The 13,748-nt window shown below is 38.6% G+C and overlaps 1 protein-coding gene across 1 annotated transcript in view; it reads right to left on the bottom strand.

Moving 5' to 3' along the window:
• The window catches only part of LOC121871336 (protein nervous wreck-like), a 73,473-nt gene that overhangs the window by 13,585 nt on the left and 46,140 nt on the right, over window positions 1-13,748 (bottom strand). The window contains exons 18-23 of the mRNA XM_042373556.1: window positions 10,380-10,557; window positions 9,995-10,155; window positions 9,245-9,316; window positions 6,999-7,070; window positions 6,109-6,180; window positions 2,195-2,275 (exon numbers count right to left, since the gene is read on the bottom strand). Of these exons, the coding sequence (XP_042229490.1) occupies window positions 2,195-2,275; window positions 6,109-6,180; window positions 6,999-7,070; window positions 9,245-9,316; window positions 9,995-10,155; window positions 10,380-10,557 (636 nt within the window). The remainder of the gene's footprint in view (window positions 1-2,194; window positions 2,276-6,108; window positions 6,181-6,998; window positions 7,071-9,244; window positions 9,317-9,994; window positions 10,156-10,379; window positions 10,558-13,748) is intronic.

Below are 13,748 nucleotides of genomic sequence, written 5' to 3'. Positions count from 1 at the left end.
TATATATATATATATATATATATATATATATATATATATATATATATATATAATATATATATGAGGATTGTAATAATCTTATTTGTACGTACATAATATCCGAGAACTCAAACTTTGATGGCGTTAGTAATTGACAAACAATTTTCAGACGAAAACAGAAGCTGAATAATTCATTTGTTAATGTTAATGTACAGAACAAATTGTAGATAAACCTATTTAGGCTGGAATACCGACTTAGCTGGGCGGGTAAGTGAAGTCCCACCAGCTGACCACAGGCACCTTTGCTTAGTCCATCGCTTTGGTCTGACACAAGCGGTACTGGTCTATGGGCTCGAGAAATATCTGCCTAAATGGCTATTATCATTTATCTCAAAACTTTAATACTAACATTGGTTGATCAACGCAATCCCTCCGTCCCGCCTTTACCCCAAAGATAAACAAAATCAAACCCGGAAGTAGATCTTCGTGTGTAACCTAACATTGACTTCCATATTCTGCCATATCGAATTTTCCGACTGATGTAAATGGTCACCGAAAAAGATCTAAATAAAAAAAAAACTTACAAGTTGGGTTAGAAACAAGATTCGACTCAACCCGTAGAGAGTTCGGTGTCTAATGTCTTCAACGTGAAAGGTGTTGGATACTGTTTACACACGGTGGTCGACACTCACGACAACAATGCCAACGATACTGTCAAGTTGACCCATATAAACAGAAGAACAGAAACAAACAACTGATAACTATGTATATGTCTAATATGTAAGAGAAAGGTGTGATAACGTATGTAAGGAGATTTAAAATGAGAGTGAAAACTAGAAATGTAATAATCGCATATTCTCCCGTGATCTGGTGGGCGTCGTGTATGTGTGCGTTAATTAACAGATTATAACTTCACGATCAAAATACATCGTTCGTAATAAATGCTACTACTGTTTCACTGTCGAGTCTTGTCCACAAAACTGCAACTAAAAAGAGTAGAAATGACACAAGTTATATAAGCTCTTCAGTAACCTCTATCTCAAAGCGAGTTTCTTCACACATGACTAAACTAACTACTATATCAATAATTGTGTTAGTTTTACCATTGGGGTTGATTCTCTCACAGATAACAAGAATTACAAGAATCTCACTCAGCCTAGAGCCTTTATGCAACACAATGACCAACTCTTAACTAAATTTCCCCTACTCAAGATGCCCAAAACAATGCACCGAACTAAATTCTGTATATAAAGCAAACAACGTCTAGCCTATAAATCACAGTTACTCTAAGTATAAGCGTCTACAAATGCAGTATGTATTCCTCTACAGCTTCAAGCCGCATAAATACATTGTCTTCGATTAACTAAACTCGACGGATTTAGTTTTCGTAACTTCTAGAGGCAAGTTTACCATGCACTGAAGAAAGGTATTTGTGACTAGTCGTTCTGAGGGCGTGTCAGCTCAGGGGTGGCCACTAACACTATTATCTGGCTACTCCAGCTACGACTTTTCAACGCAACTGTTAGTCTTTGAGGGAGATAAAAGAGGAACTTGAATGCAAAACTTATACTGAGAACAGATATTTCTTATTGATATGTTAAATGTGTTGAAGAAAATATAATCCATTACTTGTGTGTGAGTTACTGTATATAGATCACAAACAAAGGTAGAAGTTAATACTACTCTCATCCAGTCTTCTCCCTCATGACTAGCTACGACCACCACCTAGCGGAGGTTTTTGGCATTACTGACGAGATAATTCATCTAAATTTTGTAAACAAGGAAGCTGATACGAGCCAACCATATCTACGTTACCCAATCTATTTATTACTTTAAAGGGAAGAGTTAATCTCATTCTCTTTATGAAAAAATTGGTATTACTTTTACGTTTATTCCAAGCATGTTTTGGGGGTGTTTAAGTTCTAGAGCCACATAAGCTAAATATTGTTGGTTTTAGAGCGAAGCGTTAAATCGTGGAGCTCACTGTAGGGGAGGGGGGTATCTAAATCTATGAGTACCGGGTCCAGAAGTGCTACTGGCAGTGTTTGGCACTCTAGGTCCCTTTTAACCACATTCTCGGCATCCTAGATCTACCAGTGCCAAAAGGAGGGAGGGAAGTCCTAGAGCTGTTTATCTAGTACGAGGTTGTGTCGGAGTTAGGCATCGCAGGTGTGTGAGGGGGCGGGGGTTAATGAGCTGTGTCAAGTATGTTCACCTGTTCGGGAGGTTCTGGGAGAGGTGGGGACTCTGGAGGCTCGCACACCTCCACTACGTGAGCCTTCATGAAATCTCCTACCTGAACGTGGAGAAAGTTGAAGCCAAAATAATATACAGAAAATAAGATAAAGAAAAGTGACGCCCTGAAAAAAGTAATTGATTAATAAACAAAAAAGTTTATAAAGACTTAATAAAACTTTTACTTCGTTTCGTTTCGTTACAGAAATATTTCAAAAGTTTTAATACCTCTAACCTCTTCGTATTTACGAGCCAAATAACATTTGTAAACAAAAAAAAAGAATCAGAATTAAAAATCACAAATACCTTAAATTACGTTACAGATTTATTTAATACATTATGATTAGTAATATATATATATATATATATATATATATATATATATATATATATATATATATATATATATATATATATATATATATATATATATATATATATATATATATATATATATATATATATATATATATATATATATATATATATATATATATATATATATATATATATATCGCCTTTTATTTCGTTGATAACATTAAGAAACATTCCCCCATAGAAGTGTAATATATAACGACTAAAACATGCAAGTGCTCAACCTACCAGTGAAGGTCAATAACACAGCAACGAACACAGTGTTACAGTATGTTTAAGGTGGTAATACGGGCGGGCTAGAGGTGTGTGTGTGTGTGTGTGTGGGTGTGTGTGTGTGTGGGTGTGTGTGTGTGTGTATAGAATTATATATTGTGATTGTGAGTATAAGAATAAGTGTTTTGCCAACTATTAAAGTTCCGAGTTATCAAGGGCGAGATAACGATGAATTTACACACACACACACACACACACACACACACACACACACACACACACACACACCACCTTGAAACCCCTGACCACGGTGACTTATTTCAGATTTATCAGCTGTACAGTGACGCCTTTACACAGATAACTTTTAAAAATACTGATTTAGTGTAAAAAAAAAAATAGTGAGGAGCTTATAAAAATATATTGAGTGTAAAAAATATACCAAAAAGACTTAACTGAAGAACAAAAAAAAAACGTGTATAGTTTATTGAAAAGTAATTAAAGTGAATGAAAAATAGAAACCTTGAGAAAATTATGTTTTTTTTTTATAGGAGAAAGTTTGACAGGATGAAATAATAGATGAATATGTCAAAAATAAAAGTACTTTCTCAACCTTTGAAATATATGTGAAAAAAAGGAAAGAAAAAGTTCCAATATTATTAAGTGAAGATTTTTTTTTTTATAGGAAATTTTGATATCAATTGAGATTACTTATGTATGAAAGAAATACCAGGAAGAAATAGAATAAAGTGGATAAAATAAGACGATTGGGAATAAATTACAGTTAATACCAGACACTAGAGTAGCAGAGTTAAATTGGTTATAGTTGAGAGAATGTTCATATTGAGAGAGAGAGAGAGAGAGATGGGAGAAAAGTAATCATTAAAATACCGAGTTTATATCATCATCCTCATTAAACAAGCATCTAGGACTAATTAACAGGCGATTCAAAAAAAATTTAAATATATAAACAACCCCCCAAAAACTGCAAACTATCGAAGCTTAGACAAGATTAATCATATAATTTGACTTTTATTTTATTTTTTTACCATTAATAACAAAAGCTTAATTGCGTCTTACGAGTAACATCAAAGAAAATGGTAAATGAACAGAACAAAACAGCTGTCTGAATACTGTACTACTTATATTGACTTATATTTAATCTTTAAGAGACAGGTAAGTAATTCATTAGGTTAAAAGGATTATTAATCATTTCACATCCAAACATTGATATATATATATAAAGTTATGATAAAAGTTTCCTGCTGCACTAAAGCGTCTTCAGAAGCTCACATTATCCAACATGGACGACGAAACGGGGTGACCGAAGCAAACAATCAGCCATTTAGCGCCTTCTAACAGTGAAAGCAAAGGGAAGGAGGGAGGTAAAAAAACACTAAGTTAAGGGTCTCTCTCTCTCTCTCTCTCTCTCTCTCTCTCTCTCTCTCTCTCTCTTTCATCAATACAAAAAACTTGTTGAGAGAAAGTTTGAATAAGAATAAAAACAAAATTGAGGAAGAAACTGTGCTTTGCAGGGGAGAGGATTCAAGTCATATTGGGGTCAGGGGTCATACAGGGGTCATGCAGAGGTTTGTATGGGGGACACACAGGGGTCATACAGGGGCTAGGGGGTCATCCAAGGGTGAGGGGTCATACAGAGGTCATACAAGGGTCAGGGGCCATTCAGGGGTCATACACTGAACAAGGATCATACAGGGGCCACACAGGGGTCAGAGGTAATACAGGGGTCAGTGGTCACACAGGGTCAGGGGTCATACAGGGGCCAAACAGGGGTCATGGATCATGCAGAGGTCACACAAGGGTCAGGGGTCATACAGGTATCAGGGGTCACACAGGGATCAAGGGTCATAGAGATCAAGGATCATATAGGGGTCAGGGGTCATACAGGGGTCAAGGGTCACACAGGGTCAGACGTCATACAGGGGTCAGACGTCACACAGGGGTCAGACGTCACACAGGGGTCAGGGGTCATACAGGGGTCAGGGGTCATACAGGGATCAAGAGTCATACAGGAATCAGGTCATACAGGAATCAGGGGTCATACAGGGGTCAGGGGTCATACAGGGGTCAGGGGTCATACAGGGGTCAGGAGTTATACAGGGGGTCAGGTGTCATACAGGTGTCCTCCGGGAATCAGGGGTCATACAGGGGTCAGGGATCATACAGGGGTCAGAGGAGGTCAAATAGGAGTCAGGTGTCATACAGGGTCCTACGGGGATCAGGGGTCATATAGGGGTCAGGGATCATACAGGGGTCAGAGGTTCAAATAGAGAAGAAAGACCTAAACCTGGCTGTGGATCTCTCTGGAGGATAGGGCTGAGGATCTCCTGAGAAACAAGGACCTGAACAAAGGACATCAATGAAGGCTTCCTTGGGACTAGGACCTTATAATGAGTAAAGGATCTCAATAGGACAACAGGAACGTCATTTGGGTTCAGTGTCCTCATTGATTGCAAAGCCCTATAAAGGTCAAGAACCTCATTGGAACTTGGGTCATATTCTGGGGTTAAGGACTTCAGTCTAGGATAAAGGATGTACTAGTTGGGGCCAAAAACATTGTAAGGAGGAAAGAAGACTTGCTCACGAGGAAAGATGCACGAGAGAGAACGGAAAGCATGAACTCAATTCTTATTTAAATGTTTAATATAAAGGTGTTTAGATATGTTCATGTTATCAAAGTCTTTAAAAAAAATGGGTAAAGACAAATAATTAATGAGAGGTATTCCGATAAGAGAAAAAAATGCAATAGACAACAGATGACTCAAATTACCCTTTTTTAATTAAGGGCTATTATCGACAATGACCGAAATGCGCAGGAGTAAGGCCATCCAATCAGTAGGCAGATTCGTTGTCGATGTTAGGTTTTTTTGGGGGGTAGCTGTGTTGTATCGGTCTTTAGGTACTGTTTTGTATGTAAACTTCAACACCAGACATAAACAAATTAACACTGGATCCAATGTCAAGATTTTGCACATAGGTCAGATCAGCTTCAGATGTTGTGTTATCATTTGTAGTTATTTCAAATCAAATTTACTCGGGATAAGGTGTGTGTGTGTGTGTTCAATTTTTGTCTCATTCGTCATCCGGTGTCTACCTTGAGCTCTAGTAAACATATAGGAGAAAATAAAGTATAGACTGTAATAAAGATTCCATACAATAAACGTAGGAAGATGTAATTCCTTAATATCAGAAGCATAAAATCCAAATATCTATCAAGCAACACACGGCAACACTAGCCATGCTCTATATAAAGGGGTGTTAGCGAAATTCCTGGTCAGTATGGTTCACCTCATCGAGAGAGTCGGGGGTGTTGGTGGCCGTGGGGTCCACTTCGTCGAGCCAGGGCTCTAGATCAACCCCCTGGATAGCATCAAGGAAAATTGAAGAGTAAATGAAAAGAGCACAGAAAGATAAGTGAGGTGGGCAAAAAAAATAAAATAAATCAAGAGACACTTTTAAGATAATCCATATCTTAGTTTTCTTTACATTCAGTATAATCCATCAAAAAATAATAAGAAAAAACACAGATTAATGAAGTCAATAACAAGGATGAACATTTACTTAGGGAGCAGAGTTAATATTGAAGAACTTTTGGACTCTGGCCTCTGGTGGCAGTCTACTCTAATATGACATTGTAGCAGTAGGAGGAGAGGCCATTCGAGGTTACTCTATGAAATCTATTTCAGTCACAAGCTTAAGTGTCATGGATAATCTAAGGACAGTAGTAGCCTCTTCAAGCTACTTCACATGTCTATTTTTTTACCCATTTAGTTATTGTTTTCACAGTGGTTCCCAGCATGGATCTATTTCATACATAATTGAGGAGAGCAGGCAGTAACCTCTTCAACAAAGCTTATACCATGGATCTATTTCAGGCAATAATTTTCAGTTGCAAGGAAAGGATTGTAACTAATCAGTCGCCTCTACACGACGAATTATTATTTTGGTCAAGTACTTTTTTTTTCCTATATAAATCTAACTCCAATCGGGACAGTAGCCAATGTGAGGATAATATAGTCCTGGAAACTATCCTTTTTTTTTTTAAGAATCTACTTCATCCACAGATCTAGTTCCAGGAAGCAAAAGGAGGAGGAGGAAAGGGGGGGGGGGCAGTAGTATCCACTGTGGGGGGGGGAAAAGTCCTGGGAACTAGCCTACTCCTACTAACAAGAAGTCACCTCCACGTTATTCGTAGGAGTGGTGGAGGCGGAGGGATCCCAGTCAGTGCGCTCCATGTCAACATCTCCGTCCTAAATACCGCCCCACGCAAAGTTATGATGCGAGGAGGAGATAATAGAAGGGGAGAATCCTCATGAATTTTTAAAGACAAACTTTTTTCTTTACATATATTGTTGTATTAACTGTCATAAGTGTGTTACAAGTTTATTATTATTAAGTTTAAAGAGTCATTTTAAAGGTTAGGAGGTGGGATGACAGTGTCAGGCCACTCCTGGACCACTAATACAACCTTTTAGTGTGGACATGAAAACTGTGGACTGGTGATTATTGCCTTGATTACTTTAAATTATAATTGCATTGTTTAAGAAATCTATGAACTTATTATTTACTACATCAATTCGCCTTGACACCACCTTACACTTTCTGTGCAGCAAAATAATTGAAAATTAGGATTCATCGATTGACAACTTAGACACGTTACATAAGATTATAGACAGATTAGTTATTATTTTATTTAAAGGTAATTAAAAGGAAGGACACTATCATATATATATATGTCTGTGTGTGTGTGTGTGTGTGTGTGTGTGTGTGTGTGTGTGTGTGTGTGTGTGTGTGTGTGTGTGTGTGTGTGTGTGTTTTTCTTTATAATTAAGAGTCCCACTACTGGTACATCGGGTGTCCAGTATAAGCAACAGGTAACACGGTAGACTGGGTGTTATTATAGTATATACTCTACTGTACACAGCGAGTATGACAGTTTTTGCTGCGTTGTGGCTGTGAAATATTGTGGTGTATAACTAACCGTGTCCATGGTATCTTTTTAATACAAATTTAATAATTTATAATGAAAATAGAGGTCTACATCTTCTCTCCATAAAGATACAGTAAATCATTATAGTTTATATTTGGTCATAATACAGTCTCTCTTAAGTAAGTCATAGTTTCTTCCCTAAACATCAACTCTCAATAATGAAAGATATTGTACAGTATTTCTGGTGACTGGTTGTGTGTGGCCAAGAGAACGGCAGAGTGGGAGTTGTAGTTGATTTTTAAAATACAAAGTACAAATTTCAATGGAAATTCCAAATGCCACTTTCTTTTATCTTAAGAGGTCATAATAGTGATTTAAAACTGACACAATACTGTTTTAGTGTGTGTGTGTGTGTGTGTGTGTGTGTGTGTGTGTGTGTGTGTGTGTGTGTGTGTGTGTGTGTGTGTGTGTGTGTGTGTGTGTATATAAACAAGACACTTAATGGAAGATCCAGAGCTCAAAAAACAATGTCAAGAAAACCTAAACTCTGAACCAAATTTCTGTGTGTAGTAAGATGTCTGTCAACACTCATGGCTTGACGTGGGTTAAAAGGTCTTGATTATGAATTTTTGAACATATAAACAAACCACAAAGAACTTGACAGACAGACACACACACAATGTCAACTTTGAACCCCTTATATGACCTCTTAACATGTTCCAACGAGCCATAAAACGTTTATTTTTTTTCCCTATGTTAAAGGAATACTGTGGGGGGAGGGGGAGGGTTACCGTGGACGAGGCGGAGACACTTATTCTGGAAGGAAGAAGATGGTTAGGTTGGCGCTGTTGACCACTAGAGGGCCGCACCACAACTACCACACCTCACAACTACACAACATTTGAATAACTCCCTGAAGAAAATCAATAAGCTAAGAGATGAGGAGAAATTACTTACAATACTACAAGAGCATTACACAAAATTACATATAGAACAAACTTTACTTAAGAAGAATAATCAAGTCAGTCAAGACACTAGCTATGGTGGTATATAATTCAAACACTATTCACTATTGGCTGTGTCTGTTCAGTCTCGTCTGGTCATCTTACAATCGAAGCGTCTTTCATCACAAGAGCATCAGGTTGAAGGCCCTGCACTCAACCATACTAATGTGATTCATATACTTTGGTACAGTAAGTTGAAGTAATTTACAAAGTACATTCCGTACAAGTAAAAAGGAGGAAAAATATAGAGGAAATAAGAGAAGATGAATGATAATCAGTAAAATATATGTTAAAAGTAAAAGTAAATGATGTAAGGTTTTATTTTAGAGTTTCAATTACTGTAGATTCCCGGACGAGCAAACAGATTTAGCCCATCAATATATCTCACTACTGACGAAGGAACACACTAGCCATGCTCTCTACTGGGTGAGGGTGTAGGGGAAGAGGTTATAACTATCCTATGTGGAGGGGGGTGTCAGGGTGAATTCACCTCTTCAGCGACGTCAGGAGAAGTGGTCGCTGACGGCTGTTTCTCTTCCCGCCGAGTCGTCTGGTCACCGGCCTGCACGGTTCCAGAGGGAGTGGTGGGGGTGAATCGTCAAGGCCCAGTATCAACACTACTACGCGTACAAGGATATGTGGCCGAAAATTCACATAATGGATGACTCAACTATGGAAGAGCTACTGTTAAAATGGGACCCAAAAATTGTCACTACCTCTAAGGCGACACAATGTTACAGTGGAGGGGGGGAATAAAAGTCTCCAATACAAAAAGAGATAGAGAGATAGTACTTGCAAAGGGGGAGGAGACAGTTGTAGCTCAATAATAACAGAATAATACTTAAAGATACATCACGAGCGTGCTAACAGATAATTCTGGGGCATGGCAGAGAATATCTAAGACAGTTGCTAATGCAGAAGTTGATCAACAAGATACTTGGTTTAGAAAACGTAAACAACTGATTTATAGACACAAGGCTGAGGTGAGTGGCGGTCTTTCCGAACTCCCTGAGAATCTCACTTCCAGCTCTCTCATTTCCGGCCCATTCTGAATCTCACTTCTTAAACCAGAGTCTCTCACCTCCAGCCTCTAAGTCTAACCCGCTAACCAGTGAGTCTCTCACCTCCTCAAGCCTCTAAATTTTTTACCTCTAACCATCGAGTCTCTCACCTCCAGCCTCTTGAGTTTCCACCTCTACCCTCCTCCGAGACTCTCACCTCCTTCCCCTCAGTGTCTCACCTCCTGGTTGGACATGTCGGGACTGGAGACGAGCTCGGCGTACTGCTGATCCTTCTCCGTGGTCTCACTCTCGGGCGAGGAGCTGAACTGGCGCGAGTACTGCTCCTGATGTGTGCCGCTCAGCTCCAGCTCAAAATTAGGCGACTCGAAGTTAGATGGAGCTGAGGAGTAATACACACTGAGGTCTCTTGTCAGGAAAGATTGTGTGCAAGTTATATTTTGGAGAAAAAGAAAATAAATACATAAAATGTATTGGATTAGTTCAAGACGCGAAGTAATTTATGAGCGCATATTAACAGTTCAATGTAAACAAAGCTCATAATCTTTGAAACTTAGTTTGAAAACAGCAGAATACCGTCACTGTACTACAGAGGGAGTGCCTCACCCGCTCCTTCGTCGGTCTGTTCCGGTTTGTCGTCCTCCTCAGCGGTCTCAACCACGGGCGTCGGCTGCGTGATGATAACTCTCTCCGGGGGCAACAGGAAGCCTGGCACCTCCGGTGGGGTGTGAGGGGGCGGCGTCGTACACGGAGACGCCCCAGAGACGGCCTGGAACGTGAACACCTGGAGAGTGCACGGGGAGGGCAGGTGATGATCAAGCTGTTACCCTCTTGATGATAATGTCGGAACTTAGTCGGGAATGTTGGGGAGGAATGTTGGACGTGGGTCTGATGCTGAGGAACTGGAGGATTGATAAAGAGTCTGTAAGGATGACTGGAATTTGTGGGAGGAAGGGATTTAGGAGGAGGAAGAAAGGTTGTGTTATGGAGAATTGGGTCAGGCAGTATATGGCGATGAGGAAAGAAGAACTTGGATGATAAAAGTTGGTGGATTGAAAGATGAAAAAGGAAAGTAGAAGTAAGGATTGATAGTATAAGAGAGTATGATGTAAGAGATAAAGCTGGAAGTGTATGAGAAATAGGAGAAAAAGGACGAGAGAGAGAGAGACGCTTTAGAAATGGGACAGATTGATTTGTAGATGGAAAAGGAGACCGGTATGGAAGAGAGAAGAAAAAGACATGCGAGATAAAACGAATATCGGAAACGAAAATAAAAAGATCTGGACGAGGAGATGAGACAGTGCAAACAGACATGAGCTTTAAGGACAGATAAATAATTAAGATTGACCACGAAGGAGGAGGAGGCAAAAGCGAATAAAAAGTATGATTTCTTTTTTTTTTTTTTCATTCCAAGAAAAAAATAATCATAACAGATTAATCGTGCACAAGGAGACAATAGCAATCTAGATGAAATTAACAGCAGAACGAACTGGATAAGGATAATGAGGTGGGGGCGAATAAAGGAGGTGTCAAAGAAGAAAAAATCAAGACAGCATGAGGAGTGATGTGGTTTCCGGGTGAGTATGAAGACGTCCCACACGGTTAGTAGTGTGATCTACTACCTGAGACCTGCTGAACATAACGTGCACACACTGAGCCATCAAGAAAAGCAGGAACCGAGGTAAATGAGACATTCACAGGGAAGTATTGAGCATAAATGGTGTGCTCCCGAGAGAAAACATAATGGGCGCTGAGCTAGGGAGGGGGGAACCAAAAGATGCAAATGAAGTATGGAGTATAAGCGACGCCTCAGCTCAGAGTCGTAACGTGAGAGGCTGAGACCATGATTAAAAATACTGCTGGGCGATGCAGGTGGTCATGAGTAAGGCGTCAACACAGCTTAAGAGATAAAACACAGAGAGAAGGTACAAGGGAAAAGGTCCAGCCAGATGCACAGGCTAAAATATATATTAGGTAAAGGGAACTTATTCAGAACATTTAAAACATGTACAGTAATATAAAAGGTTTGATCGCTCAATCTGATTCATAAGTCTAAATCGATTTAACTTCCGTGTAAAAAAAATATTCTCTCATTTAACAGTCTGATGACACTCGTCAACTACCCAGCTTGTTAATTAAAATTATTCATCTTACACGAAAGATCTAGACCTATGTTGGCTGTCTGGTTAACCATTGTGCATTTAAGCTGTCAGTTTATATGATAAAATACAGGCAAGTCAGCCTTAATAACAGCCAGTGTCCTCATTCATAAGAAGAAAAAAGGTCTCACGTTAGTATTTTCCAAGCTGTAATAGATGCTAGAGAAAGTAACTTGATGTGGTGGAGTTTTGGTGCTATAGTTCACACTCCACCTTGGCCCGCCATCATGACCCAAGTAGATACGTTCTCAAGGGTCGAATTACAGAGAGAAAAACACAACGTATGGATTTTCAAGAATAGAAAGAGAGAAAAACAACTGTGAAGAGGACATAGTAGAGGTTGATGCACTGTTCAATTGGTAAAAAAATATAACTTATTCTAATTTATCATAAGTATGTTCGTTAATTCCTTAGTAATGCTATTTAGAGGATTTTTAAATTCTGTCTTGGGCATCTGCTTCTACACTTGGTTGGGTACACAGTAATAGACCATGATGAGATAGTTAGTGTATTGAGACACCTTTCTTAACAGGTCATATCAGGTCATATCAGGGGTTCAGAGAAAGCATGACCCTATAACCATCAGCGCCCTGCCACCCTCGAACCCCCGACACGACCCTCATTAAGCAGCAGACAAGTCACACAGCCAAGATCCACTAAGCAGTATAATTGTTTACACTGACACCAGGAATATACAGTAAGCAGAGCCAGATTACATTACACACTCAATGTTAGCAGCCGGGTTGAAAGCACAGAAGTCTATCATACTTACTGATAGACAATAAGCACGTTATAGCATATTATTAACGAGTTCATTAATTCATATGTCAAACGAGGGATCTCCATCTCTCGTTAAAAACATTACGAGAATTAACACTTATATACATTAATTGTACTCGTATATAAAACTTGCACTTCTGATTCAAGTCCCAAAAAGCAAAGAATCATTTAAAAAAATCAACTGTGAATCGTAAAATAAATTTCTAGGATTTATCACTAACGCAATGATAAGTCTTACAGTATACTGAGAAAAAAAAAAGGTAAAATATCGCATGCTGAAACATTGCAGCTAAGAGTACGTACCTTCTAGGACATGACTCAAACATAAACACTGTCATCACATCAAAGCAGTAACAAACATGCAATATCAAAATAAAGAAGGTTTACTAAATCAAGGCAACAAAATGCGTTTTACAATTTTCAAAACAGAATTTAAAGTGGAAAAAAAAAACACAGCCTCATAAAATCAGTAATGAACACAAACATCTGAACGACCCTTACGACCCACTGAGACTCTTACGACCCTCTGATAGCGTAACTTTCAACTTTCTTTTAAAAACAATTATTTCTGACTTTCAATGTTTGTGACTATGTTGGCACCCCTGACATCTGTTTCATCATGGCGTAGTTCCCTTAAGAAAAATGTTGTAATAGATGTTTATAAATGGCAGTACTATTACTTTGTTTTCTTTCATTTTAAGTTTTTGTTCGACGAAAGTAAATTCAATTGCATACAATCAGATGACAGTTTAATACTTGTGACTGTTTAAACACGGGAGCAGGGATGATGAGAGCGGAAACTTTCAGCCTTACAGGAATTGATGATTTTCTGAATAAACCAATTGTAGTTGTCTTTACACTTCACTCAAAAACAATTAAGTAACTATATTGCAGTTTTTCTAGTTTTTTTTTATTATTTCTGGGAAAGTTCTTCAATATTATGAGCTAATGGAACTTTTTATGATCTTATGAACTACACTTTACCAAATAACACTTCAACTTTGCAAACTAATTAAAGTGCAGCACAAGCAGACTG

Source organism: Homarus americanus, unplaced genomic scaffold, assembly GCF_018991925.1.
Source record: "Homarus americanus isolate GMGI-L3 unplaced genomic scaffold, GMGI_Hamer_2.0 scaffold45698, whole genome shotgun sequence".
Classification (NCBI taxonomy): domain Eukaryota; kingdom Metazoa; phylum Arthropoda; class Malacostraca; order Decapoda; family Nephropidae; genus Homarus; species Homarus americanus.
Note: the sequence above shows the minus strand (reverse complement) of the source record. Positions and strands in the feature narration are given on the sequence as shown.